Genomic DNA, 25,154 nt, shown 5'->3' on the forward strand with positions numbered 1-25,154 from the left:
ACAATCTGAACATTAGGAGAAACCACTTTTTTTTGGCAAGAAATGTTATTCATCAAGTTAAAATTATATTAATTCTTGCTACCAAATTGGCATTTGTACAATCTGACAAATTTTTTGTGTTGAGATTTCTTCCATGGATTTGTTAGCTCTGCATATGTGATAGTTGGGCTCCTTTATTTTAAACAATGTACAAATGACTAAATTATTCTGTCATATATAGAAAGAATGACTAACCATTATTTGCTGATTATTTATATTATATGCATCCTTGCTTTGTACTTACGTATGTATGCTCGTTTGTATTGAAAAGTTGAAAGAGGTCCAAACTGAATATTCACGGGCTAAAGTTTGTGTTTAGAAGGGTTTTTGAGATCTATAAATGTTCCTTGTTGCAAATAAACCTAGGAGCTCCATGATGATCACTTGCACATTATTTTTCTCTTGTTTTTTCTTGCACCTTTTCTAGAACATGCTACCCTTGCATGGTTGCACCTGTCAATTTTTTGTAGGGTCAAACTTTCTCGTTTAAATTTTAAAGTGTATCAAATTAGTGTTTAATTAACATATTTATATTTTTTTTACAGTAAAATAATTCTTTAATCAAGTAGCACTGATCCACCTTTTTTTTTTTTTTTCTTTTTTTAGCATTTGCAATTAGTTTGTAATTTGCATCCTACTATCATCTTACACACCAAATATTTGTATGACTAGAGATTAAGAAATCTCTCATATAACGTTACCTCAAACTAGTGTTTGGTTAATATTTTGTTTTTCAGTTGAGCAGTTGTTATTAGATCAAATTACATCAGTTCTATTCTTCTGTCTGTATATCATGTTTGTATTTTGTGAGTGGACTTAGTGTCCTCTCTCTCTCTCTCTCTCTCTCTCTCTCTCGTGTATTTCCTCTTTTTTTTTTTTCAAATTTTTTCTCTTGATAAAAATGCTTTCTCCCTTCCCCCCCCTCCCCCCCCCCCCCCCCCCACCCAAAAAAAAGACCAAAACAAAATTGATCAACTTGATTTTTGCAATGCACAATAGGTTGTAGTTGTGTTTGTATTGAGTTTAAGCACCAGGACTGCCAAAATGTGGATCCCTCAGAAATTTTTGATAGGGTTTAGAGTTTCCAGTTTTATGTGAAGTATAAGTTGATATTGATTTGTATTGTTTTCTTATTTAAATTGTTGAACTACCTCTTGGCTTCAAAAGCTACAAGTTGAAATTTGAAAATGGTTTATTAATGCATATATATTTTTTAAAATAAGAAAAGAAACATCATTAGAGTAGCAAGGAGAAAGTACAATAATTAGAACAAGGAGTCCTCAAACTGAAAGCAGAAAAAAATGAATGAAATACAATGAGCTCTATAAAGCCTTCCTAGGTCGGTTGACATTCTCAATGCAACAGCCCTTAATAAAAGCTCAAAGAGATGCCAAATATTGAACCCCGTCCCAAAGTAGAGACAATCTCTTGCCAGAATACTCCCCAGTACCCCCCACCCCCACAAAAAAAAAGCAGGAAGAGCACACATTTATGACGTCCTGGCATCCTTACCCTTCTCAATACCTAAAAAAGAGAATAAAAAGCTCCTCCACCAACTTGACATACCCAAGTGTGTTGCAAAGTATGCCAATAATCTATTCCACAGGCCCCAGGAAAATGAACAGTGCAAAAACAAACCTTCTCTGAACTGCTAGCACAGAGGAAGCACCCATCTGGAAACTTGGAAGGCCTCCTACTTTGCAGCAAATTATTGGTGTTTACTCTTTTAAGGGCCACTAGCTGTACAAATGCTTTCATCTTAGAAGGAACTTTGACCTTCCATATGCACGAAGATGGAAAGACATACTAGACTTGACAAGGTGAGAAAGAAAAAGGACTTGCATGAATAACATCTCCTACTAGAGATATGACAACTGGCCAATATGAGGAAGGGTGAAAGCTCCTCCAACTTCATATCATTCAAATCCCATCTAAAATGAAAATCCCTAGAAAGCAGTCACCATCTATCATTAGAAGGAAGAAAATAACATCAAAATGGAGAGAAAAAAGATGATAAAGACAAGCATAGAAACACGAAAAAGCTAAGTTGTCCACCCAAAAGTGAATACTTCTTCATAGTTTAAAATTTTTCAATGGAGTAAAGAAAGGGTAAACATGTGAAATAAATTTCTAGGGAATGTCAGAAGAACATCTAAATATTAGAATCCCACCCATTCACCTGCAAGCTGAAGTTGAACTTGCTTCCTATAACTCTGTTGCAAAGGGAGTTTACTTTTAAGGGAATTTATCCAAGATAGCAGTGTTTTTTAATTACCCTACGGAAATACTAAGTAAAGACAAAACATACAACGAAAAAGTAGACAAAGTAGCCTGGATGAGGCTGATACCTAGAAAAATAAAACCCCTCTCCACCCATCCCAACACTTAGCCACCTTGGTAACCATTCAACCTTAGAAGGCTAAAGGACGGGACTTCCCTCCCAAAGGGACAGCCAAGTCAGTCAAAGGCCAATCTAAGAAACCACACCCAGCTAGGAAATCAACTCCAAAACCCTATCAAAACTAAGATTAATGGCCCCAACTCTACCCTTCCTCAAGTTAATTCCAAGACCAGAGACCCTTTAGAAAATATATAAAATGGTGAGAATTTTCTATAGAAGATGCAATATCAGCATCTAGATAAATACCCTCCCTCCCCACCTCAATACCTCTTACAACCCTTATCCATTGAGAAGAGGGGGGGGGGGGGGGGCGCGGCGCAAAAACAAGGATAAATGATCCCCTTGTCACCTCCTATTGAAGGCCTACAAAGCTTTTGGCTCCCTATTTATAATTGTAGAAAATACACCTCCTCATCCATTTCTGTCACCTATCTCTAAACCCTTTCCTCAACACCTTGTCCAAGATCTCACTGCTAACCAGATCATATGCATTCTCAAAGTTCAATTTAAGTACAAGGGTCTTCTTACTATGACGAACATCCTCCATCACAACATTAGCAACTAGGATAGCGTCCATCAATTAGCTACCCCTAACAAAAGAACCTAGGTCTTAAATTTCAATTTCGACTCAAATTTTGAAGCTCCAAAAGTACATAAATTTCGACAAAAATTTTGATTTCGATGTCAATTTCAATTTCATTTTGAAAAAATAACAGAAATTAGTAGTAAAGCATGAAATTCTTTGTGAAACTTTAGAAATGGTTAAAAAACATAATAGTATAAGTTTTAGGACCAATATATTACAAATTAAATACATCTATGTTTTGTATGAGGTGGAAAAGTTGTAAAATAGTATGTGTATCAAACATATTTGTAAGATAATGTACATTGAACATATTCAGTTAACACAAATGAAATTCATAAATCATTTAAATATTATTCATTATACAAAAAATGATAAATAGGACATGAATAGTTAAATAATTTCAAAAGAGAAATTTTTTTTTCCCATATAATTGCAAAAGCACTTGTAATAATCTTTTGCTCCAATAAAATAAATTAAAAGAGAAATTTCACTTCACTCCTAAATCTTTGATTTGAATTTTAACGAAATTTCATTGTATAGTTAAAATTTCGACTAGTTTCGTTAAAATTTCAAGATTTCAATATATTTTGAATAATTCCTTGAGATTTCGACATAAATTATGCAAGACGGAAATCGACTGCCATTCGATTTCGATGGTGACGGAAATCGGAAATTTCGATGGAAATTTCGATAATTTCATGGAAATTTAAGACCATGAAAAGAACCATGGGCAAGAGAAATAGTGTCACTGTCACTAAGTTTCAAACTCAACCTATTGGCGAGAGCCTTAGCAATGATCTTATAAACACCGGTTACTCATATATAGACTGAAAATTTTATACCTTAAGTTTATGTACTCTTCTTTGGCACTGAGGTGATAAAGTTAGAATTAACATTTTACCCAATTTCCATTCTTATGAAACTCATGAAGGACTCCTCACCATATTCCAGCACTCCTGAAAAATGCTATATGATGTGGGGTAGATAGTAGACTTTATATATATAGATAGAATTGAGAGAATTAGAAGAAGAAGAAGGAGAAGAAGATAAGAAGAAGGGGACAAGGAGAAGAGCAGCAGCAGCAGTAGGGAGGCAGGACAGAAAAAGAAGAATGGAACAGAAGTATAGGACAGAACAGAACAGAGGTGAGAGGCAGAATCGGAAGAGAGAAGACAAGGAAGAAGGAGAAGAGAGGGGGAACGGAACAGAAGTATAGGACAGAACAGAACAGAGGTGAGAGGCAGAATCAGAAGAGAGAAGAGAAGGAAGAAGGAGAAAAGAGGGGGGAAGAAGAAGAAGATGATGTAGAACAGAATCTGAGAGAGAGAGAGAGAGAGAGGTCCTCCATACACATATTTACAAATAAGACCAACTAAACATATAATTACAAATTCTAAAAGAAGTCCCTGAAGCAAATACAAAGAGGTCCTCCATACACATCCTTCCTAAACCTTCCTAAATCTACACCTAAAATACATGTGCTGAATGGGCGGCCTAGGGGGTACAGGTGGTCCTCCATCATTCTCCCCTGGCTGAAAGGAACTGTGCTCCACGAGTGGGACTGCAAATATGACTCCAGCAAGTCAGGAGCGCTGCCACGAACATCATCCTCGGCAAGCCATGTAGCATCTGACTCGGGTCGACCTCTCCACTAAACCAAGTAGCGATGAAAACCACCATGAGGAGATGTCACAAACTCTTCATCCAAAATAGACTCCATTGTTTCCCATGGTCGAGGAGTAGAGGGAAGCTGAAGAGCTGCTGAACCTACATGGGCATCAAATGGCAAATGAGGAGGCTCAAAAGTGCCTTGGTAAGGTGTCAAATCCTCGATATTAAAAACTGGAATAATGGTCATATGAGTAGGTAAATCAATTAATCAAGTAAACATGCATTAGGTCCAAGTTTATTGAGGATGAGGAAAGGGCCAATGGCACGAGCATGGAGCTTTTTAAATGAATTTCTAGGGTAATGCTCAGGTTTTATGCGAACCATGACACTATCACCTGCATTAAACTCTTTAGCTCTACGATGCATATCTATAGAAAGCTTATAATCCATATTACTTATAGGCTATATCAAGTTTTTGCTCAACCTCATCATGCAGCTCATGAATGTGATGGACAAAAGACTCAGCAGGCTCAGAAATATGGGCATCTGGTGGCAAAGGAACAAGATCAATGGGTGCCATGAGGTTTGTAACCAAATACACACCCAAAAGGGCTCTTACGTGTGGGCCTGTTCACAGATTTATTATAAGCAAACTCAATAGTAGGCAGCATGAAGCCCTAATTGCCCCGTTTTTCTCCCACAACGCACTTAAGTAGGTAACCAAGACTACGATTCACAACCTCAGTTTGCCCATCAGTTTGGAGCTGGCAAGCTGAAGAAAACAGCAAGTGAGTTCCACACATTTTCCAAAGTGTCTTCCAAAAGTAGCTGGAGAACTTGATATCCCTATTAGACACTATGGAGGTTGGCAACCCATGCAATTTGACGACCTCTCTAAAGAACAATTTAGCTGCATGAAATGCATCAAAAGTCTTATTACATGGAATGAAATGTGCCATCTTGGAGAATCTTTGAACAACAAAAAATATGGAATAATGTCCCCAGGCTGTTTTGGGTAGTCCAAGAACAAAATCCATACCTGGGTCTCTACAAGGCTTGTGTGGCAATGGCAGAGGGGTATAAAGGCTAGTGTTGTGTCTCTTAGCTTTGGCTAACTGACAGGTGCAGCACTGAGACACTATCCTAGCAACATCCCTCTTTAAGGAAGGTCGATAAAGCCTATCCTCAACTAAGGCAATGGTTTAATCCCTCCCTAGGTGACCAGGTAACCCTCTGGCATGCAATTCCCAAACTACAAGATTTCTAAAGGAAGTATGGGGAATGCATAACCTAGTACCTTTAAATAGGTATCCCTCTCGGATGATGAAATCTACAAAATCCCTACGGTGGCCCTCTGTCACCTCCTGAAAGATAATCCCAAAATTAGGGCAAGTGGGGTACTTGTCCTTCAGTCGATAAAACCCAATGACCTTAGCTCTCAAGATATGGAGAATAATTGCTACCCTATTAAGGCCATCAACCACTTTATTCTTAACACTGGAATGATGATTAAGAACAAAAGTGTACTCATTGAGGAACTATACCCAACCAGCATGCTTCGCACTCAACTGCTTCTATGAGCCTATATATTGCAATGCAAGGTGGTCAGAGAAGTGTACAAACTCTTGGGGTAATAAGTATCTCCAATGTTGGAGGGATCTCACTACAACATAAAAATCTTTATCATATGTGCTATATCTCTGTTTGGCATCTAACAATTTTTCACTGAGAAATGGTATAGGATGCTCCTCCTAACTCGAGACCCCACCTATACCTATCCCAGAGGCATCACAAGCCACCTCAAAAACCCTACTAAAGTCTAGATGCCTAAGTACAGGTGCTTTGATCATCTTCTGTTTGACCTCTCTAAAAGCTTTAACAGCTAATGGAGTCCAATGAAACTTTTCTTCAAACACTCAGTGATAGGAGCCAAGATGCCCTATGAATCACCTATAGAAAGTAGCGAGGCCATGAAAACTACAAACCTCAGTAATAATCCGAGGCTCAAGCCACTCTATAATAGCTCTAACCTTTTTTGGATTAGTGGCTATTCCTTGCGTAGAAATCATAGAACCAAGAAAGAGCATACTAGATTGTAGGAAGCTGCACTTCTTGAGGTTAGCAAACAACTTTGCTTCCCTCAAGGTGGCAAAGACCTCATGAAGATGTACCAAATGCTCCTCCCTAGACTTACTGTAGACCGATATATTATCAAAGTAGACCACTAGGAACTTTCCTATGAATGGCTGCAGAATATGTGTCATAACCCTCATAAAAGTGCTAGGCGCATTAGAAAGTCCAAATGGCATGACCAACCACTCGAATAAACCATCTTGGATCTTAAAGGCTGTTTTCCACTCATCTCTCGGTATAATTCTAATTTGGTGATACCCACTACGGAGGTCAATCTTGGATTACCAACTAGTGCCAGCTAGCATGTCAAGCGTGTCCTCAAGTCTAGGGATAGGGAACCTATACTTGATGGTGATTTTGTTGATGACTCTACTATCTACACACATCCTCCAAGATTCATCCGTTTTTGGAGTTAGGAGGGTTGGTACAGTACATGGACTAAGGCTATGTCTCACAAAGCCCTTGTCAAGGAGTTCTCCAACCTGCGTATTCAACTCAGCATGCTCTTTAAGGTTCATCCTATAATGTGGCAAGTTAGGTAGTTGTGAACCGGGAATAAGATCTACGTCATGCTGAATGTCTCGCATAGGTGGTAGCTTGCTCAAAGAACTTAGCTAGCAACTCTCCTACCTTAGGTGGGCACTCACATAAAGACTCTTGCTCCACAAAAGGAACCTCTCAAGTGATGACAGCTAAAATGCACTTGTTTCCTAAGCTCTCTCGTTCAAAAGTCCTACAATCAAGCAAGTGAATATTTCTTTGAACTGGGGCTTGACATACTATCTTGTTCCTTAACTTAGGATCTTTGGGGGTGGGCTTGGTAGGGGTCAAAATAATGTTCTTATCTTTGTGCCTAAACACACAAGTGTTTTCCCTACCATAGTTAGTGACATCATGATCAAATAACCACAGTCGCCCTAACAGGACATGGGCTTCATCCATCGGGAGTACATCACAATAGACCCTATCCTTATAATCTCCCATCTAGATGGGTACAAGACACATCTTGGTAATGGGTAGGTTTGTCCTGTTTACCTAATTAACCTTAAAAGGCTGAGGGTGTGGCTCTCCTTTAAAGTTTAATCTTCCTAGAGCAGCCTTGGAGATCACATTCATGCTGCTACCCCCATAAATAACAAGCTTACATGTCCTCTCTCCACAACGTATGAAAGTGTGGAAAATAGTGGTCCGCTTCCACTTCTCACCATGGAAGTGGATAAGACACAACTAACCACACTAACATGGTGGTCATCCTCCTCAAAATCATCTACAAGCTCACCCTCATCTCCTGAGTACTCAACAACATCTTCAACTTGATCCTCACAATCAGGAAAATCACCAGTCTCACGCTCTAAAGCTAAAGCTCGTTGGGGACAACGGGCAGTGATATGACCACAGCATGGGAACGATGACACTGCACAGATGAGCTACTAGCTTGAGGAATACTGAGTCCACTAGAGCGAACAACATGATGTGATTCTATTTGCTTCGTAGAACTCTCTCTAGGGTTAGATTGGGGGATGGTAGGCCTAGGGTGAGGAAAAGATTTGGATTGACATGACTCACTCCCTTGAGATGAAGATATATGAGAGCTCTTGAGGTACCTTTCGATGGGAAGTGCTTTTTGATAGGCTGCCTCTGAGGACTATGGAGATAACAACTCTACCTCTCGCCTGACATCCTCCTTAAGACCGTTCAAAAACCTAGCTACAATGTAATGTGTGACCTCAACAACATCACTCCTAGGCATTAGTTCTTCAAATCAATCAATTTAGCTACTACAGTAGTGGTTTATTTATAGTTCAAGAGCTCATTGAACAACTGGCTCCTGAAGGAAGGAGAGATGTACTTTTCTTTCAATCTTTGTCTCATCACTTCCCACTGAGTAATAGGAGGTTCACCTAACCATTTAAGGGTTTGTTGTATAATTTGCCAATACTTCTTTGGAAGCCCTACAAGTTTCATCTTGGCAAACTGAACTTTATCCTCACCTTGTATACGGTACCAATTAGAGAAATCCTCCATGTCCAATACCCAGTATAAAAGGAGCTTGGGTTGAGTTTCCCATCATAAGCTTGCACATCTGCCTTGACCTTTTTTGTCACATCTCCATAGTCTTCCCAACCCTGCCTAGGGTAATGTGGAGCATGCCTAGGGTTAGGTTGGTACCTTGCATCATTAAACTCCTCAATGTTACCTTCCTCAAACCTAGACTCTACATTAACTTGAGGTTGGAGAGGCCAGTCTGAACTGGCCTACCAGCCTGTTTTGGAGCCTGACTCATATTGTTAGGTACTAGAGGAACCCTAGGAGTAGGAAGGATACCCTAGGCTAACCCTACTGAATATGGGGGTTCGTTAGGGTGCCTAATAGATGGTTCTATGTCTTCCATCATATTGCGTTTACCTAAAAACTTCAAGACCTGGTCAAACTATTGTTTGAGGTTCTCAAACTTTTGGTCCACAGACTCCTGAAGAGTGTCTAAGTGGGCAGACAAGGATTGGGTTTTAGTGCAAGTTCAGTGGAATTGGGGTCAATGATTTTGTTGGTGACCATGATTAATGCAATATGATGCAATTATGTTGAGGAGAACTAAACTTGGCTATGAATGATATGAATCCTAAGATTACTAAAATGCATAAACATAAAGCTATAGAACATAATGCATATGAATGGATATGGTCTCATATAACATGGCAACATGGGATTGACAATGCATGGGATATGAACAAGGATGTAATGATGAGTTAGCTAGGGGAATGTACAGAACAAAGGGCAAACTTCTTTTTTTTGGAAGGTTAATAAGAAACTTGGAAGTATGCAACTACGAATTTTCCCTAGTCATACAAACAATAGTCAAGAAAATGCGAGAGTTTGTTCTCCCTGCTAAGGAATTGGAGCACAAATTGAGTTTACCACTGAATCCTGATGATAGTCCAGCAATTTCTCAAGTCCCTACTCTCCGGTTTTTAGGAAAACGACCGTTAAATAGTAGTTTGAACTCAATTTGAATGCTGATGATGCTTCAAAAGTCTGAAATTTGCTTGGGCAGCCCAATATTAGGCTGTATGTGATCTTAGGGAACTCCGCCTGTGATACACTTAAATGTCCTAATTTTTTCGCACGCAATTGGTCCCAAGCACGGGTAAAGGAGGAGGGTTGCGTTAGGTAGCTGACAGTGTAAAATTTGTCAGATCACTATGATATGAATCCTTACCGAATATTTTTTGGGGCGTCCCCTATGAGTGACGCGTTGCACTTGTACCACCCGAGTGTAGCGAAAAGTGGGCGAGGGTGGGCTAGGGCGACGCGCCATGTTGGCGTCTGGGTATGGTGTCAAATATGCGAGGGTTCCTGCATCATTCTGGACGTGGTCAGGTAAAGTCGTTAGTTCAGGAAACTAGGATTATATTAGCAACTTGAAATATATGGACATTTACGGGTAAAAGCATGGAAATTGTGGATACAATGATCAGAAGAAGAATTAATATAATTTTCCTTAAAGAAACTAAGTGGGTGGAGGAGAAAGTTAGAGAAATTGATAAATCAGGATTTAAACTTTGGTACACTGGAAAATAAAAACACTAGAATGGGGTAGGAATTATTATAGACAAAAACTTAAAAGATAGCGTTGTTGATGTAAATAGAGTAGGGAATAGAATTATAGAAATCAAGATGGTATTAGGACAAGAGATAATAAATATCATTAGTGCTTATGCTCCTCAAGTCGGCTTAGCAGAAAACCTTAAGAGACAATTTTGGTAAGATATGGATAGTATTATACAAGACATACCAGAGATTGAGAAAATATTTATTGGAGGAGTTCTAAATAGACACGTTGGAAGGGATAATAAAAATTATGAGAGGATACATAGAGGATATTGATATGGAGACAAAAATGAGTCTGGGGAGATGATCTTAGACTTCGCTATGTTGTATGATTTTAGTATAATGAGTACTTGCTTTAAGAAGAGAGATGAACACTTAATAACCTTTAAAAGTGGACAAAATAGAAGTCAAATAGATTTTCTTTAACTAGGAGGGTAGATCGTTTATCATGCAAGGATTGTAAAGTTATTCTGGGTGAAAGCCTAACCACATAACATAAAGTCTTAGTGTTAGATATATGTATTAAAAAATGGAAGAAAAATGATAAAATAAACCAGTGTAAGAGAACTAGGTGGTAGAACTTAAAAGGAGAAAATATAATAAAATTTAAAGATAAAATGATCAAAGATGGGGATTGGACTATAGAGGATGAGATAGATACAAATACTCTTTGGAGTAGATTAGTTAGCTCTATTAAAAAGATAGCAAAAGAGATTTTAGGTGAATCAAGGGGAAGATTCTCGAATAGCAAAGAAAGTTAGTGGTGGGATAAAGATGTACAAAAAGCCATAAAGATAAAAAGAATTTGGTATAAAACGTGACAAAAATGTAAAAACAGGGATAACTTTGAAAAGTATAAGGAGGCAAGAAAAGATGCAAAAAAGACCGTTAGTGAAGCTAAATACAGATCATTTAATAGTATTATATTATAGATTAGATACAAAAGAAAGGAAAAAAGATATATTTAGACTTGCTAAAGTTGAAAAAAAGGAAGAGTAAGGACTTAGGAAATGTAAAATGTATAAAAAATGAGGATGATATTGTCTTGGTTAAGGACGAAGACATTAAAGAAAGATGGCGAAGTTACTTTAGTAAGTTGTTTAATGAAAACCAAATAGAGGGCTTAAACTTAGAATTATCAAATGAGGAAAAGATTAAAAATATGAGATTTATTCACAAAATAGAGTTAATGAAGTTAAGTTTGCACTAAAAAAGATGAAAAATGGGAAAGCTATGGGACCAGATAACATCCCAATTGAAGTTTGGAAATGCTTAGGTGATAACAGCATTATATGGTTAACTAATTTATTTAATACAATTATAAAAACTAAGAAAATGCTAGATAAATGTAGGAAAAACACTTTAATACCTATATACAAAAATAAAGGAGATATTCAAAATTGTATTAACTATCATGGAATTAAACTTATGAGTCATACGATGAAACTATAGGAAAAAATAGTTGAACAAAGATTAAGGTTAGAAATGAAGGTCTTTGAAACTCAATTTGGTTTTATGCCTGGGAGATCTACCACAGAAGCTATATACCTTTTAAGAAGATTAATGGAAAAGTCTAGGGAAAAGAAAAGGGATTTGCATATGATATTTATTGACCTTGAGAAAGCATATGATGGGATACCTAGGAAAGTTCTATGGTAGGTTTTAGAAAAAAAAAGGTGCATTTAGTATATATACTGATGTTATTAAAGATATGTACGATGGTGTAATGACTAGTGTAAGGACTATAGATGGAGAAACTAGAGAATTTCCAATCACTATAGGTGTACATCAAGGATCTGCTTTGAGTTCTTATCTTTTTACTTTAGTGATGGACCAATTGACTAAGAGTATTCAAAAGGAGGTTCCATGGTATATGTTGTTTGCAGATTATATTGTGTTAATTGATAAAACTAGGGACGGAGTAGAGGCTGAGTTAGAATTATGGAGAGAAGTTTTGGAATCTAGAGGTTTTAGGATAAGTAGAAATACGACAGAATATATGAAATATAATTTTAGTAATTATAGGAGGAATATCAGAGACAAAGTTAAACTTGATGATGAAGAAATAAATAGCACTTGTAGTTTTCGATACCTTGGATATATTATGCAAGCTGAAGGAGAAATTGAAGATGATGTAATGCATAGAGTTAAAGCAGGTTGGGTAAAATGGGGAAGTGCTTCAAGTGTGCTCTGTGATCGTAGAATGCCCTTAAAATTGAAAGGGAAGTTTTATAGGACAGCTATAAGACTAGCTATGCAATATGGATCGGAATGTTGGGCGACGAAGAAACATAATATCCAAAAAGTAAAAGTTGTCGAGATGAGAATGCTTAGATGAATGAGTGGTATAACATTGAAAGATAAATTAAGGAATGAACATATTCGCGATAAGTTAGGTGTAGCTCCTATAGAGGATAAAAGGGAGGGACGACTCAGATGGTATGGACACTTGCAACGTAGGCCACATAGTGCACCAATGAGGAAGAGTGAGTTAGTTACTGTGGGGGGCAGTAGAAGGGGTTGAAGCAGACCTAAAATAACTTGGGAGGATATAGTGAGTAAGGATTTAATATCCCTGAATCTGTCAAAAGAAATGGTCCATAATTGCATAAATTGGCGGAAAAGGATTCATATAACTGACCCCACCTAGTGGGACCTAAGGCTTGGTTTTGTTGTTGTTGTTGTTGTTATGTGGGCTTAGGAATGCAACCCAAACTAACAACTCAGTTTCTCCTCAGCAAGCTTCATAATCTCAGGAAATAGATCAAATTCTTGAGGCAAGAAGCAATATCTTGCAAATCTGGGCAAAACAGGGGAAATCCAGCAACTTCCTCATGCGCGTGGCTGGTGCATGGAGTGCGTGAGCCGCCGGCGAGGGACGTACAGTGATAGGCTTTTGGCTGGGGGTAGATAAGGAGGTAAGGATTCCAGTGATGGTCTCTGTGCAAGAAAAAAAATTGCAGGAAAATGGAATATTCAGAAGGGATGTTGGCTGGGTAGTTTCAGGTGGTATGTGGGGGCCACTTCCTTGTTGGCTGGGGATGATATTGTAGGAGAAGGGTTTTCGGGGGTGTCTGATTGTAGTGATAAGGAGGTGTCGTGGTTTGGTTGGCACGTCTGGTATTTTCTAGGAAGTTTTGGCAGTGAACACTGAACAGTGTTTGAATTTCTGGGAGTTCATACTTTGAATGGCTGCGTGGTGATTGTGGTGTGCTCTGATACTAATTTGATGTAGGACAGATATTAGAATTTATTTATAGAGATAGAATTGAGAGAATTAGAAGAAGAAGAAGGAAAAGAATAAGAAGATAAGAATAAGAGAAGAAGAAGAAGAAAAGAAGCAGCAGTAGTAGTAGGGAGGCAGGACAGAAAAAAAAGGGAGAATAGAAGTACAGAACAGAACAGAAGTTAGAGAAGAGAACAAAACAGAGGTGAGAGGCAGAATCAAAAGTGAAAAGAGAAGGGGAAAAAGGAGAGGATGATGAAGAAAGAACAGGACCAGAGAGAGAGAGAGAGAGAGAATAACTTGCATGCCCAGCACTTATACCAGTATTACAACTAACACATATTTACAAATAGCACCCAACTAAACATATAATTACAAGTTTGAAAGAAGTCCCTAAAAAAATACTAGGAGGTCCTCCATACGCATCCTTCCTAAACCTCCGCCTAAAATATAATGTGATGCCCCATAGAAGAAAAACTTAAAAAGATTAGATGTTACTACCCATATCAACAAGGTGCACTTTTCTTTTTGGAGTCTTCTCATAAGAATTCCAAGGTTAAGCGTGCTTGACTTGGAGTAATCTTGGGATGGGTGACCTTCTGGGAAGTTTTCTCAGGAAGTGTGTGAGTGAGGACAAAACACACTGAAAATGACACGTGTTGGTTTGTGGGGCTAGTCATTAGTCCGATAAGGCCCGTCCCCTTGTTATGTGATCCAGATGGAGGAGGAGAGACGCAGTGCTTCCTAGTAGACCAAGGTTGGAGCATTACCAAATGGTATTAGAGCAATTACCCAACTGAAAGTGTGATGAGATTCACATCGCCTGGGTTTGGAAATGTGAGTTCGCAACAAGGACGTTGTGTTTAGTAGTAAGTGGGGGAGAATGTGATACGCTGTGGAAGAAAGGCTTAAAAGGATTAGATGTTACTACCTATATCAACAAGGTGCACCTTTCTTTTTGGCAGCTTTCCCATAAGAACTCCAAGGTTAAGCGGCCTAGGGGGTACAAGTGGTCCTCCATCACTATATTTAAGTCATTTGGACATGAGCCTTTGTCCAACTCTAAACTAAACACCAAGGCCCTGAATTCCTCCTCCTCAAAAGGCCTCTCCAACCAAGACTTTTGGGAACAAGGAACATGATTTCAATCCAACCCCTTAATCATAAGCCTTTCAAAATCTTCCTTGACATTAAAACTTTAGAAAAAATCAGTTACTTGTACAATCACCTGAACACCACTGACGACCTTGGTATACCTTAACTCCATTTCTTTGATATAGTTATGTCTCTTTTGCCCATTAGCCACCCGATGAAAAAAATTTTAAATTATAGTCACCCTCCCTCACTCAAACTTTGTTTTATGCTTGGCACCCTCCTTTACCGAAATCCTCCCGTCTTCCTGTTTTCTATCCAATACAATCAACTGACTCAAGTATTTGACCTTTTTCAGTCTAATATCCCCAAACACCCCTGAATTTGGCTCCGTTATTTCCTCGTTTACCCTCTTTATGCTTCATCATAAACCTAAGTCCCCTCAATCTACCAAAGAACAAACACCACAAGTCCCCTAATTAAAAGGTGAAAAAGAATGACGTTGTGCATATGTTCTCAAAATAAAAAATGTATAGGGCCCCCTTAATCTTTCTAGACTCCAACAAACAAGAGAAATAAGAAACTGGCCCCTAGAACTTCCTAAGTAAGATCAAGAAACTCATCCTCCCACTCCTACAGTTAACTATCTAATCGACCAGCAACTGCCCATTCACCCCCTACTAACGAAGAGAAGAAAGTATTCTGCAGAAGAAAATCTAGCAGCTGACAAACCCTATTAAATCTATCAAACCTTTGTATATTTGAAGAAAAATCTAACACCCTTTTTTCTCAGTAGGAAACCTAACAATATTAAACCATTCCCTCCCTTCCCAACAAAAAAAACAAAGTGACCAACCTAGGAAACAAAACCCATACTCTGCATACAACTCCTCCCAAAAGTGAGACTGAAGCATAGGCCTAGTTGGACTAGACTAAGGTCAATCACCATTGCCTCATCCTCCTAGGTCAAGCAACATAGATAAAGAGAGAGAACCTCTAAGATAATTGACCTGGGTCCCATGCCCGACACCCACCGCCCACTCCCGCCTCCCCGCTCAGGTGGAGCCACAAAAAACTTGTGCACACAAAGAATGAAGAGCAGCCCATTCCTTCCTTCGAACTGACCAAAAAGTTCTGATGATTCCTTCGTCTACCATTCAAGCCTTGTTTCTTGTAAAAATAGTATATCAGGAGAGTATCTTGACACCAATTCTGGAATTAGGCCTCTCTTCTTAAAGTCACCTACCCTTTAATGCTACAATTCATCAATCTCATATCTTAACAATGTTGCCCCCTTCTCCCTTACTCAATTCCCTTAACAATTCCTCCCCCTCTCCTCCTCCCCTTTCTTTCCAATTGATTGAATACTTTAAATTTCCCAGCTTGCTTTGAACTCTCTTTTTCCTTTTCTCATAGGACTGACAATAAAAAGACACTTTAACCTTCTTTATTAAAGACCTTATCTATTCAGTACCCATACTCTTGACCAGGCTTGAATGTGTTGATTGTTTCTCTCACCTCTCCAAGGAAAAATGGTAATACCTACTCCCTCATCAGTTCCATCCTTCTAGCCCCCCGACAGGAATGGGAAGAATACCTATCAAGGGCGCAGGAGACCCCTGATCTGTCTGCAAAAGTCAAAAGAGGATTCCCCAGGACCCTGTCAGGACTAATAGCATTCTCAGAATAGGATGAATCTTCATTTTACGGAATAATGGCCAAAGTCTCTTCCTCAACTCCAGCATTTGGAAGATGTGCAGCTTCCTTCAAATGGCAAGCAACAACTTGTGCTTTCTTGGTGTACGTCCTCAGTTCCAAAGTCCCCCACTCTTGCTGATCAAATGTAAAACAATCCCGCAATTCCACACAGCCTGAGAGAGAAGCTTCATTAACCTTTATCATTTCATGAGGCCCGGATTCATCACTGTAGCCATTAACTTCCATGAATTGATCCACCAATAACCCCTTCTCTGATTTACTCATACTTTAAACTCCTCCTCTTCCTCTCCCAACAACTCAAATACTGGAGAATTAGTCCCACTGTTCCCCACACTTGGCCCTAAGAATGTGGAGAGCTAGAGTAGTTAATAATAAAAAAAATATGAATGGTTTGGTGGGGTCAAGGTCTGAATGCAAAACTTCAAAAAATTTGGTGTTTTCTTACCATGTTAAAATATGACTTGACCCTAAAATCTTAAGCTTCCTAGGGAGGCGCAGATCACCATGTATATTGAACTAATGATTTTAGCTTTCTATTTGTTAAAAAATCTTCCTCTAAATGCCTCGTACCTTTTTATTGGCCATTCAATGAATACTGGGTGCTGCTTCATGCCTTGACATTATATTTGTCTTGTCAGAAATCACATTGTGAATGATAGTCACATCACATTACAAGAACAAACTATTCATAAGAGAGCTGCCTACCACTGGGGGGTGGTGTGTGGAAGGACATAAGATTGCTGACTCAACATGTGGTTTTGCAAGAATAAGAATTCACAACCATCTAAAGAGACAAAGTGAAATAATATGTTGGGACAGGAAACTTGTAGCACGTTACAATTTGTATCTCTCCTCTAGTAGACGGTGTATCCTGTGTATTGGATGCATCCAAGATACAGATCTTGTGTTCAATAGAGGTAAATGTATGTATTATCAGTTTGCCTGCATGTTTAATTGCATTTTCCTTTTGAAATTGGCTTCCTCAGGACATCCATGCTCTATCTATTTTTTTTGTGAAATTCAATTTAATTTTCTGTAGAAATATGTATATATATATATAGGATTGGCTGTCTTGTGTGTGATCAGTAAGTTCATGACCTTATGTGCTGCAAATCCTTTGGAAGTAATGATCTGTTCATAAGAGCTCTATGTTTGAAATTTCTTTGCACTGTTTCTGTCTGAGGCTTGAAGTATTAGAATTTGTCAGAATTTAAATTATTATTGTGATTTGGTTTCTGTTAAGGGCTTTGATATACATTGTTGTTGTCCCATAACCCTAACGGCATAAGCTTTTAGGTAAAGTGGTAATTTAACATGGTATCAAAGCTGTTACCAGTAGGTCCTAGATTCTATTCTTGTTGCTGCGTTTATTGTGTGATGTTTAAAAATTATTGTACTCCTTGTAAGGGGTTTGTTTACGTCTCCACGTGTTGTCGGGATGCACGTGTGAGGGAGTGTTAAGGGCTTGATATACATTGTTGGCCCACAACCCTAACAGCTTAAGCTTTTAGGTAAAGTGGTAATTTAACAGTTTCACTCTTTCACTGAAATCTATTACTTATTATTTATGATTTTTTCCAGGAGGAATATGGAGTTTCGTGTTCTTGCATGGAAGTACGGGCAAGCCCTCGTATGCATAGATTTCAGGTGTCTATCCATGCCAGAAGTTTTTGTGGTTCTTTAATTTTTTTGATTTATTTTTTTTAATTGTTAATTTATTCTCGGTGTATGTTCTTCTTCTCACCATTTTAGTTATTTTTTCATATCGTTGGCTACAGATTAGTTAATCCAGTGTCTCAATCGTTTGATCTCTTGATGCTTTTAAGATACATGTTTTGCAATATTTGAGGTGTGAAAGTGCTCGAGTGTCTCCTGCCTGGGCCCTGTAGGTGTCTTCAATCTGAATGCAAATAATTTTAAATGTACTGAAGGAATTGCCAAACCAACTATCAAAAAACATGTCACATGTTTATTCATTTATTCTTGGTCTATGATGTTGTTCTTTTACATTTTTATAATTTTTTTTCTTTTTAAAATATCTCTGACTACACATCAGTTAACTCAAATTGGTGTTTCTGTTAGCCTCTGGCTGCAATTGAGGGGTTATGTTTTCAATTTCTTAAGTGTATCGTGCTGAGGAGGCTCCTACCCATGGTTTAAAATAGCTACCCTGACTGTCACATGATGGATTTTTGAGGTCCCAATATCGTTATACACCACTATGGCAGTTGGAATAACTCACAGCCATAGCAGACTCTACCGACAGCTACTTAACAATTATGACAAGCCATTACATGACTGCTACAACCACTATAAAACTGTTAAAAAAAATATTATTTTTAAAATTATTATGCATCAATTTTTCTCTTTTTTTTCCCCTCTTTCAGTCCCGTTCAGCTATGTAAAGAGGAGGGGGAAGAAGGTTCTAACATGGATTAGCACAAGAAAATTCATTTATTTTCTATAATGTTCTCAGAAGATGCATTAACAATTTGATATGAACAATTATTTGTTAAAAACTTATTTTGTTATAATAATATTAGTAATTTGATTTAAAAAAAAAAAACGTTTTCAACTTCAACTTTTGATTCTTTTCTAGTGTTTTGTCTTGTTCAAGTTGATAATAATTTTTTTTAAAGATAAATTATGATTATAATATTGTAATTCTAAAGTTTTATGTTTATAATATTGTAATTCTAAAGCTTAGGTAACACAATATAACATATTAGTCTAAATTTGTTGCATTTTTATTACTTGTAAGTAATAAAATAATGAAACAATTTTAAGTTGTAAGTTTTATGCCCTTACTAGATTAATAGAGTTCATTGTATTGTGAGTTTCATTAATTATTCAACACACAATTGCTGAGAAGTGAAAAAAAGCATAATTTTTTCTGTTAATATCCAATCTTAAGTTTATTACCCTTAGCAAACAGTGTTAGGAAGTTGACTAAAGGTTAATCTAATTAAGAAGTATTAAGGGCTTAAAGCATGCAAATATACTTATAGGGGCAAGGTTGTGTATGCCTAAAGGCCTCCATCCTGCTATGTTACTTTCATTACGCTTGCTTTTTGCGACACATTACTCTTATGATGCTTCCTGCGATTGATATTTAAAAAATGCTTTGGTGATGCAAGAAAGTGTCTTCAATCTGCACGTACATAGTGAAAGAGGATAGAGAATGCATATTACTTTCGAAAAAAATGAGGGTAATGCAAATTTTCTTTTTTATGGGAAATGAAACCTGAAAGGAGATAGGAAATTGAAGTTGTTGGGAAATCTTTCAATATCAAGAGAGGAAAATATGACGACTCCACAACTAAGGGGCCATACATTTGACTTTATGCTAATCGAGCTAGGTTGTCGGTTTAATACCTGAAGTGGGAGGTAAATTATATTTTTTTGATTGTAGAAGTGGCTGGTTTGTTTTTAGATTGTGTAAAAAGAAATATCCAAATTGAGTGTTATTTGCAACTTGCCCAAATAAGGCCAAAAAATTGCACTTGATTGCCGCATTGCTGTTCTGTAAAGCCAATTATCGCAATTTATTCAATTTTTTGAGCTAATGTGCAAACTTTCACAGAGTAGCCTAAAGCCATGCTATTTCTTTCTCTTGGTTTTCTTTTGGCTCACATATTTGCATGCTGTTTAGGGGTTAATGGAAATAAAAGTGAAGCAAAGTTTCTTTATCCTTTAAGCTAATGCTTAGTTATCATAATGAAATGCGTCTTATAGGTGCTCGATGCATTGGTCAATCTTTTCTGCCGATCAAATATTTCTGCAGAGACGTTGTGGCATGGTGGCTGGCTTCTGCGTCAGTTGCTTCCTTATTGTGTGACGGAGTTTAACAACCATCATGTTAAATTGCTTAATGTAAGATATAATATGTACATCTGGCAGTTTCTTCTTTCTATAAGATATATTCTTTTCAGATATTCTGTCTAGTTTTGTGAAAATGCATACGTTTAGGGTGCCATCTTAAATTGATGAAAATAAGATGTGTTTATATATATATATGTGTGTGTGTGTGTGTGTGTGTGTGTATGTATGTATGTATATGATAGATGTAGAGATAGGTGTCATCTCTTCTCTCATGCATGAATCTAAAGCTAAACATAATATTGTTTAAGTTTCACTTTTTCTTTTTTTTTTGGGGGGGGGGGGGGGTTGTGATTGATAAGTAGTTGTACATATGCTTTCTCTTATTTTTCTCGCTGACCCTTATTTTTTTTTTCTTTCTTAACGTGTATTGTAATGTGTGACTGTGCACGGTCTTAAATTTCCACAAAATTATAAAAAATTCTCACTTTTCATCACCTTCGAAATCAAAACAGCAGTTCAATTTTTCAAAATTTCTACAAATCATCTGGAAATTTTTCAAAATTTTAGAATTCCTTTAAAATTTGTTGAAAATTTGACAAAGTTTCCTTGAATTTGAAAGAGATTCAAAATTTAAATTGATATTTCTGTCTTTTGATCAAAGATATATATTACTACGAGAAAGTTATGAATGAAAGCTTTCAGATTTTTGGAAATTTATGCAAAACTGAACTTAGATGTTGGATACTGAATTTTATTCAATGTTTTGGGTCCAAATTAGTTGTATTTTCATAAGAACTAATGTTTAACTGATTTATGAATTTCATCTATATAACTTGCATCTGATTATCTTTGATGTGGTAATTATATTACAGTTGTTGCAGCTTATACACCTCATACCTGTCATTAATTTATTTATTTTTAATATTTGAGTTCTAAGTCATGCATTATTATGTTTATTAGCAGCTTCTTAAGTGTCATTCAAAATTTTCATGATTTTATATTAATTTCCATCATTTTTTTTTTAAAAATCAGATTTGAAATTGGCATAAAATATTTTGTACTCTTGAAGTCTCGAAATTATAGGTGAAATTGAAATTTAAAACAACAATGCTATGATCTTTAGAGTGGTTACTATTCCTGGCTCTTTAAGCTGTTGTGGTGTCTCTGCTTTGAACCTGATTTCTATTTTAGTTGAAAAAAGGAAGAGTGAAAGAGAGAATGAACAAGGCTTCCATCTTGGGATTTTGTTGGCAGTTCAATGGTCTATTCCAGATTTTCTAAAAGCTGCTCCAATGATTTGGGGAGGATTTGAATTCTAAAAATTCTGTTTAATTGCACTGCTCTGTTGTATTATTATTTTTTGAATTGCTAAAATAAATTAAAGAATAGTTTCAGATTATGAATTTTGGCATGAAGGATGTCCTAGTTTTGAGGGGCCATACAACTCCACCTTTCATCTTGGTCAAACCTTACTATCTTCATCCCCAGTTAGCTATCTGAGAAAAAAAAGATGCATGAATTTAAAATCCAAATATCTTCTGAACTTGCTCAAATTTAATACTGGTACGTAATGTTTGTATTTCACCAATGTCATAAGATAAGAAAAGAAAAAAAAAATAGCAATGAATCTTTTATAATTTCTGATCTATTAGGGGTGAGGATATGACAAAGTTGATTGACCTAGTGGATCGTGAATCCACCATTTGTTATGTAAGCAGAAATATACCCTTTAGTTTTTATTTTGTATTCCTTGAGTTAATGTTATTATTTTCCTTATATTTGTTTTTATTCTTGGCACTGTGACTGCTGACATGGTTCTCTTTGATTCTTTTCTTTATATATATATATATATATATATATATATATATATATATTGTTGTTTCTTTTTTCTATTCTTCTTTTACATATGGAGGAAAAGAATTAAGAAAACACATGGAAATCATTTTGATGATGCAAGAGTCCAACATGTCCTAATGGAGAGTTAGGAAGGTGGTCTCCTAGGACGTAAGATAAATTTTAGATTCTCATGCTTGGGATTGTATCTGATTTGTAGGGTATGATGCAGTAAATATAGCCTCCGTTTAAAAATTAAGTGCATAATGATATCTGAATCTTGTTGTAATACCGTAGAAACCATGATATTTTTATATTTAGCTCAAGGTGCATATTTATCCCCAAGTATTCACATTACACATCTTGCATTGTCATACATTGATTTCTTGATATACAGATGTTTTATTTACTAGTGCGTTTCTGGATGAGTTGACAAGTTATGTAATAACATGGCAATCTCTTTGTGAGCAGGATTCGTTCAAGAATTGCACAACTTGTCTTCTCCAGGAAGTTAGGGGAGTCTGGCCTGATCTACTTATAACAATTCTTTGTGATGAGTGGAAAAAATGCAAAAGAGGTACTTGATCTATTTTCATTAGAATAGTCATTCTTTTGAAGTTTTTTAGTGCTGCATTTTGAAAATGGAAACTTCTATGTAGCAATTGAAGCTTCATCGCCCCAAAAAGAGCTCAAGTGCATATTGTTGCTGTCACAAAAGTCCTCTTTTGATGGTACGGTATACAATTTCCAATAAATTGACTGGTGATTTCAGAATGCGCACATGTGCAAGTTTGTTCTGAAATGTATAATTGTACTTACAGAAGTTGATCCTTGCGAATCATCCTTTATTGCTGGAGAAAGAATGTGCGAGAAAGTAAAGGTTGTATTTGAATTTGATTTTACCATTACTTTTGGAAGGGATAGGAATATCAAATTGATGGTGAATTGCTGGTGCTATATTATGTGAGCCATTGTATCCATGAAGTTCATGTTGGAGCAAAACAATATTGTCCATGTGTTTCTTGGTTTCTGTTCTGTTCTCCTTATTGGTTTGGAGCATTCTGGAAATGGATGTAAGATGTTTGAAAAAATGTAACTAGTATATAAATGTGCCTATGTTCTGACTGTTATTCTTATGCTAATATTTTTAATCCTCTCCATTTTAGGTTTTTATACTTCTTCTTCAGATTCAAATTTTCACCCATGGTAGAACTTTGCCTGATCAACCTCCTGTTGGTCCTCCAATTAATATCTCCACAAACTCCCGAGCTAAAGCTGCTGGCCTGGATGTTTTAGGTCCAAAGCCTGGCACTGAATTAAAACTTGGTTGGTTCTTATCCTTGTACTTACCTATATGGTTGGATGTAGTTAAATGTTGGAAACTGAATTCATTTATTTATTTTTTATGTTAAAAGCTATATGAATGATATTTCATTCTTTTTTATATTGTGTATCTATTATGTGGAACATGGGTTTCTAAATTAACATCTTAGAGCGATTATCTCAAGTTTATATGCTTATTTCACAGGTTTGGGAGTTTCAAACTTGGTTCCATGAATTGTTCCCAAATACAAATTCACATTATAGAAGTTCTTCCTTTGGATTTTTTCTGGAAAATTCAAATGCATAGCATTGAAACTCTTTCTGGATATTAGATTGGGATTTTAGGGGGAAAACATATCAGTACTTGCTATTCTGGAGACTAGAATTCTGCTTTTTGCTATTTTGTGCTATTTAAATTTGCACACTAAATATTGTATATTTATAATTGCTACGCATGCAGATGATGCTGTGCCCTGTAGAATTGCATTTGAGAGGGGTAAAGAACGTCACTTTTACTTTCTAGCAGCCTCCATCGGATCTTCTGGGTGGGTGATCCTTGCAGATGAGCTGCCCCTGAAGCAACATTATGGAGTTGTCCGTGTTGCTGCACCTTTGGCTGGCTGTAATGTATGTAGCTCAATGCACTTCATCCATGCAATGTGCTAACGTGCCACATTTTTTCCTATTTCTCCATGTAATTCCTGGCAGGCTGCAACTGTCTTTGCTTGAAAATATTAGATTTTCAGAAAAAAAATTAGCAAACATAAACAGATATCATGGGATTTCAAAGTTGTTAATATTTCACAAAGCTCTTAGCTGATGGAACTCCTGGATGATGATAATCCGTGGATAATCTGTCCTTCTATGTTTTTGCCTGCCAGCCCAGAATAGATGAGAAGCACTCAAGATGGCTGCACTTGCGAATTCGTCCATCGACTCTGCCCTTTGTGGATCCTGCTAAATCTGTTCCTAACGGAAGATTGAAGGCAAAATCTTTGGTTGATGGGAGATGGACCCTAGCATTCAGGGATGAAGATGCTTGTAAGTCTGCTCTGTCCATGATTCTTGAAGAGATGAATTTACAAACAGATGAAGTGGGGAGACGACTAACTCCTCTACTCGACCTTGAAAGAACTTTAAATTTTTTGAACTCAACTCCGCATGCTTTGGAGGCTTCACCCTCGAATACAGCACCTTCCAATTCTTTACGAGTCCTCACAAGCTAAAGTTTTATTTCCTTCTTATAATTATAGTTGCCTTTGGGTGGGATTTCTTTTGTCAAGCCATCCCTCTTGTATATGCTCACAACTGGACGTAGTTGCTCAGAAGTGTATATTAGCTCCCATTTCAGTGCCATTCTTTGTATATTACCATTTAGTTTTGCCCTAATCTGTAAGCATTTCAGCTGTTTTACCGCTTATCCTTTTGATTTCCCCAGCTTAGGATTCTCTCTTTCCCTAATTTGTAATCTGTTTTTAACATTCTTTGTGTATTCGAGGTACACCGAGGTGATGCTAATATAAAGGTCTGAGGTGTATTTTTTATTTTTATTTTTGGTTTTGCTTCATTTCATTATATCCCTTGTTTGTTCAAAGCATCATAATCACACTATCACTCCCACCTTCAGAAAATATTGGCGGCCTGACCTTGTGGTTCCTCATATCTCATTCCTTTTTCCACCTAGTACTTGGAAGTTATGCAGTTGATTGGATGGTCTTGATTCGGTCATCCTTCCAGGCTCATGCCTGAACTGATGTGAT

At 37.0% G+C, this 25,154-nt stretch overlaps 1 protein-coding gene across 2 annotated transcripts in view; it reads left to right on the forward strand.

Annotated features, from left to right (window-relative positions):
- The window catches only part of LOC131166797 (protein TRANSPARENT TESTA 9), a 59,862-nt gene extending 34,918 nt beyond the window's left edge, over positions 1–24,944 (forward strand). Inside the window, exons 14-21 of one of the 2 annotated variants that reach the window (XM_058125378.1) lie at positions 17,998–18,063; positions 20,152–20,289; positions 22,543–22,648; positions 22,731–22,802; positions 22,893–22,951; positions 23,238–23,397; positions 23,855–24,021; positions 24,276–24,944. In XM_058125378.1, the coding sequence (XP_057981361.1) occupies positions 17,998–18,063; positions 20,152–20,289; positions 22,543–22,648; positions 22,731–22,802; positions 22,893–22,951; positions 23,238–23,397; positions 23,855–24,021; positions 24,276–24,620 (1,113 nt within the window). In that variant the 3' untranslated portion in view covers positions 24,621–24,944. The remainder of the gene's footprint in view (positions 1–17,997; positions 18,064–20,151; positions 20,290–22,542; positions 22,649–22,730; positions 22,803–22,892; positions 22,952–23,237; positions 23,398–23,854; positions 24,022–24,275) is intronic. The other variant, XM_058125379.1, reaches the window with a different exon arrangement.
- The last annotated feature ends 210 nt before the right edge of the window (positions 24,945–25,154 follow it).

The sequence above is a fragment of the Malania oleifera genome, chromosome 10 (assembly GCF_029873635.1).
Source record: "Malania oleifera isolate guangnan ecotype guangnan chromosome 10, ASM2987363v1, whole genome shotgun sequence".
Taxonomy (NCBI): domain Eukaryota; kingdom Viridiplantae; phylum Streptophyta; class Magnoliopsida; order Santalales; family Ximeniaceae; genus Malania; species Malania oleifera.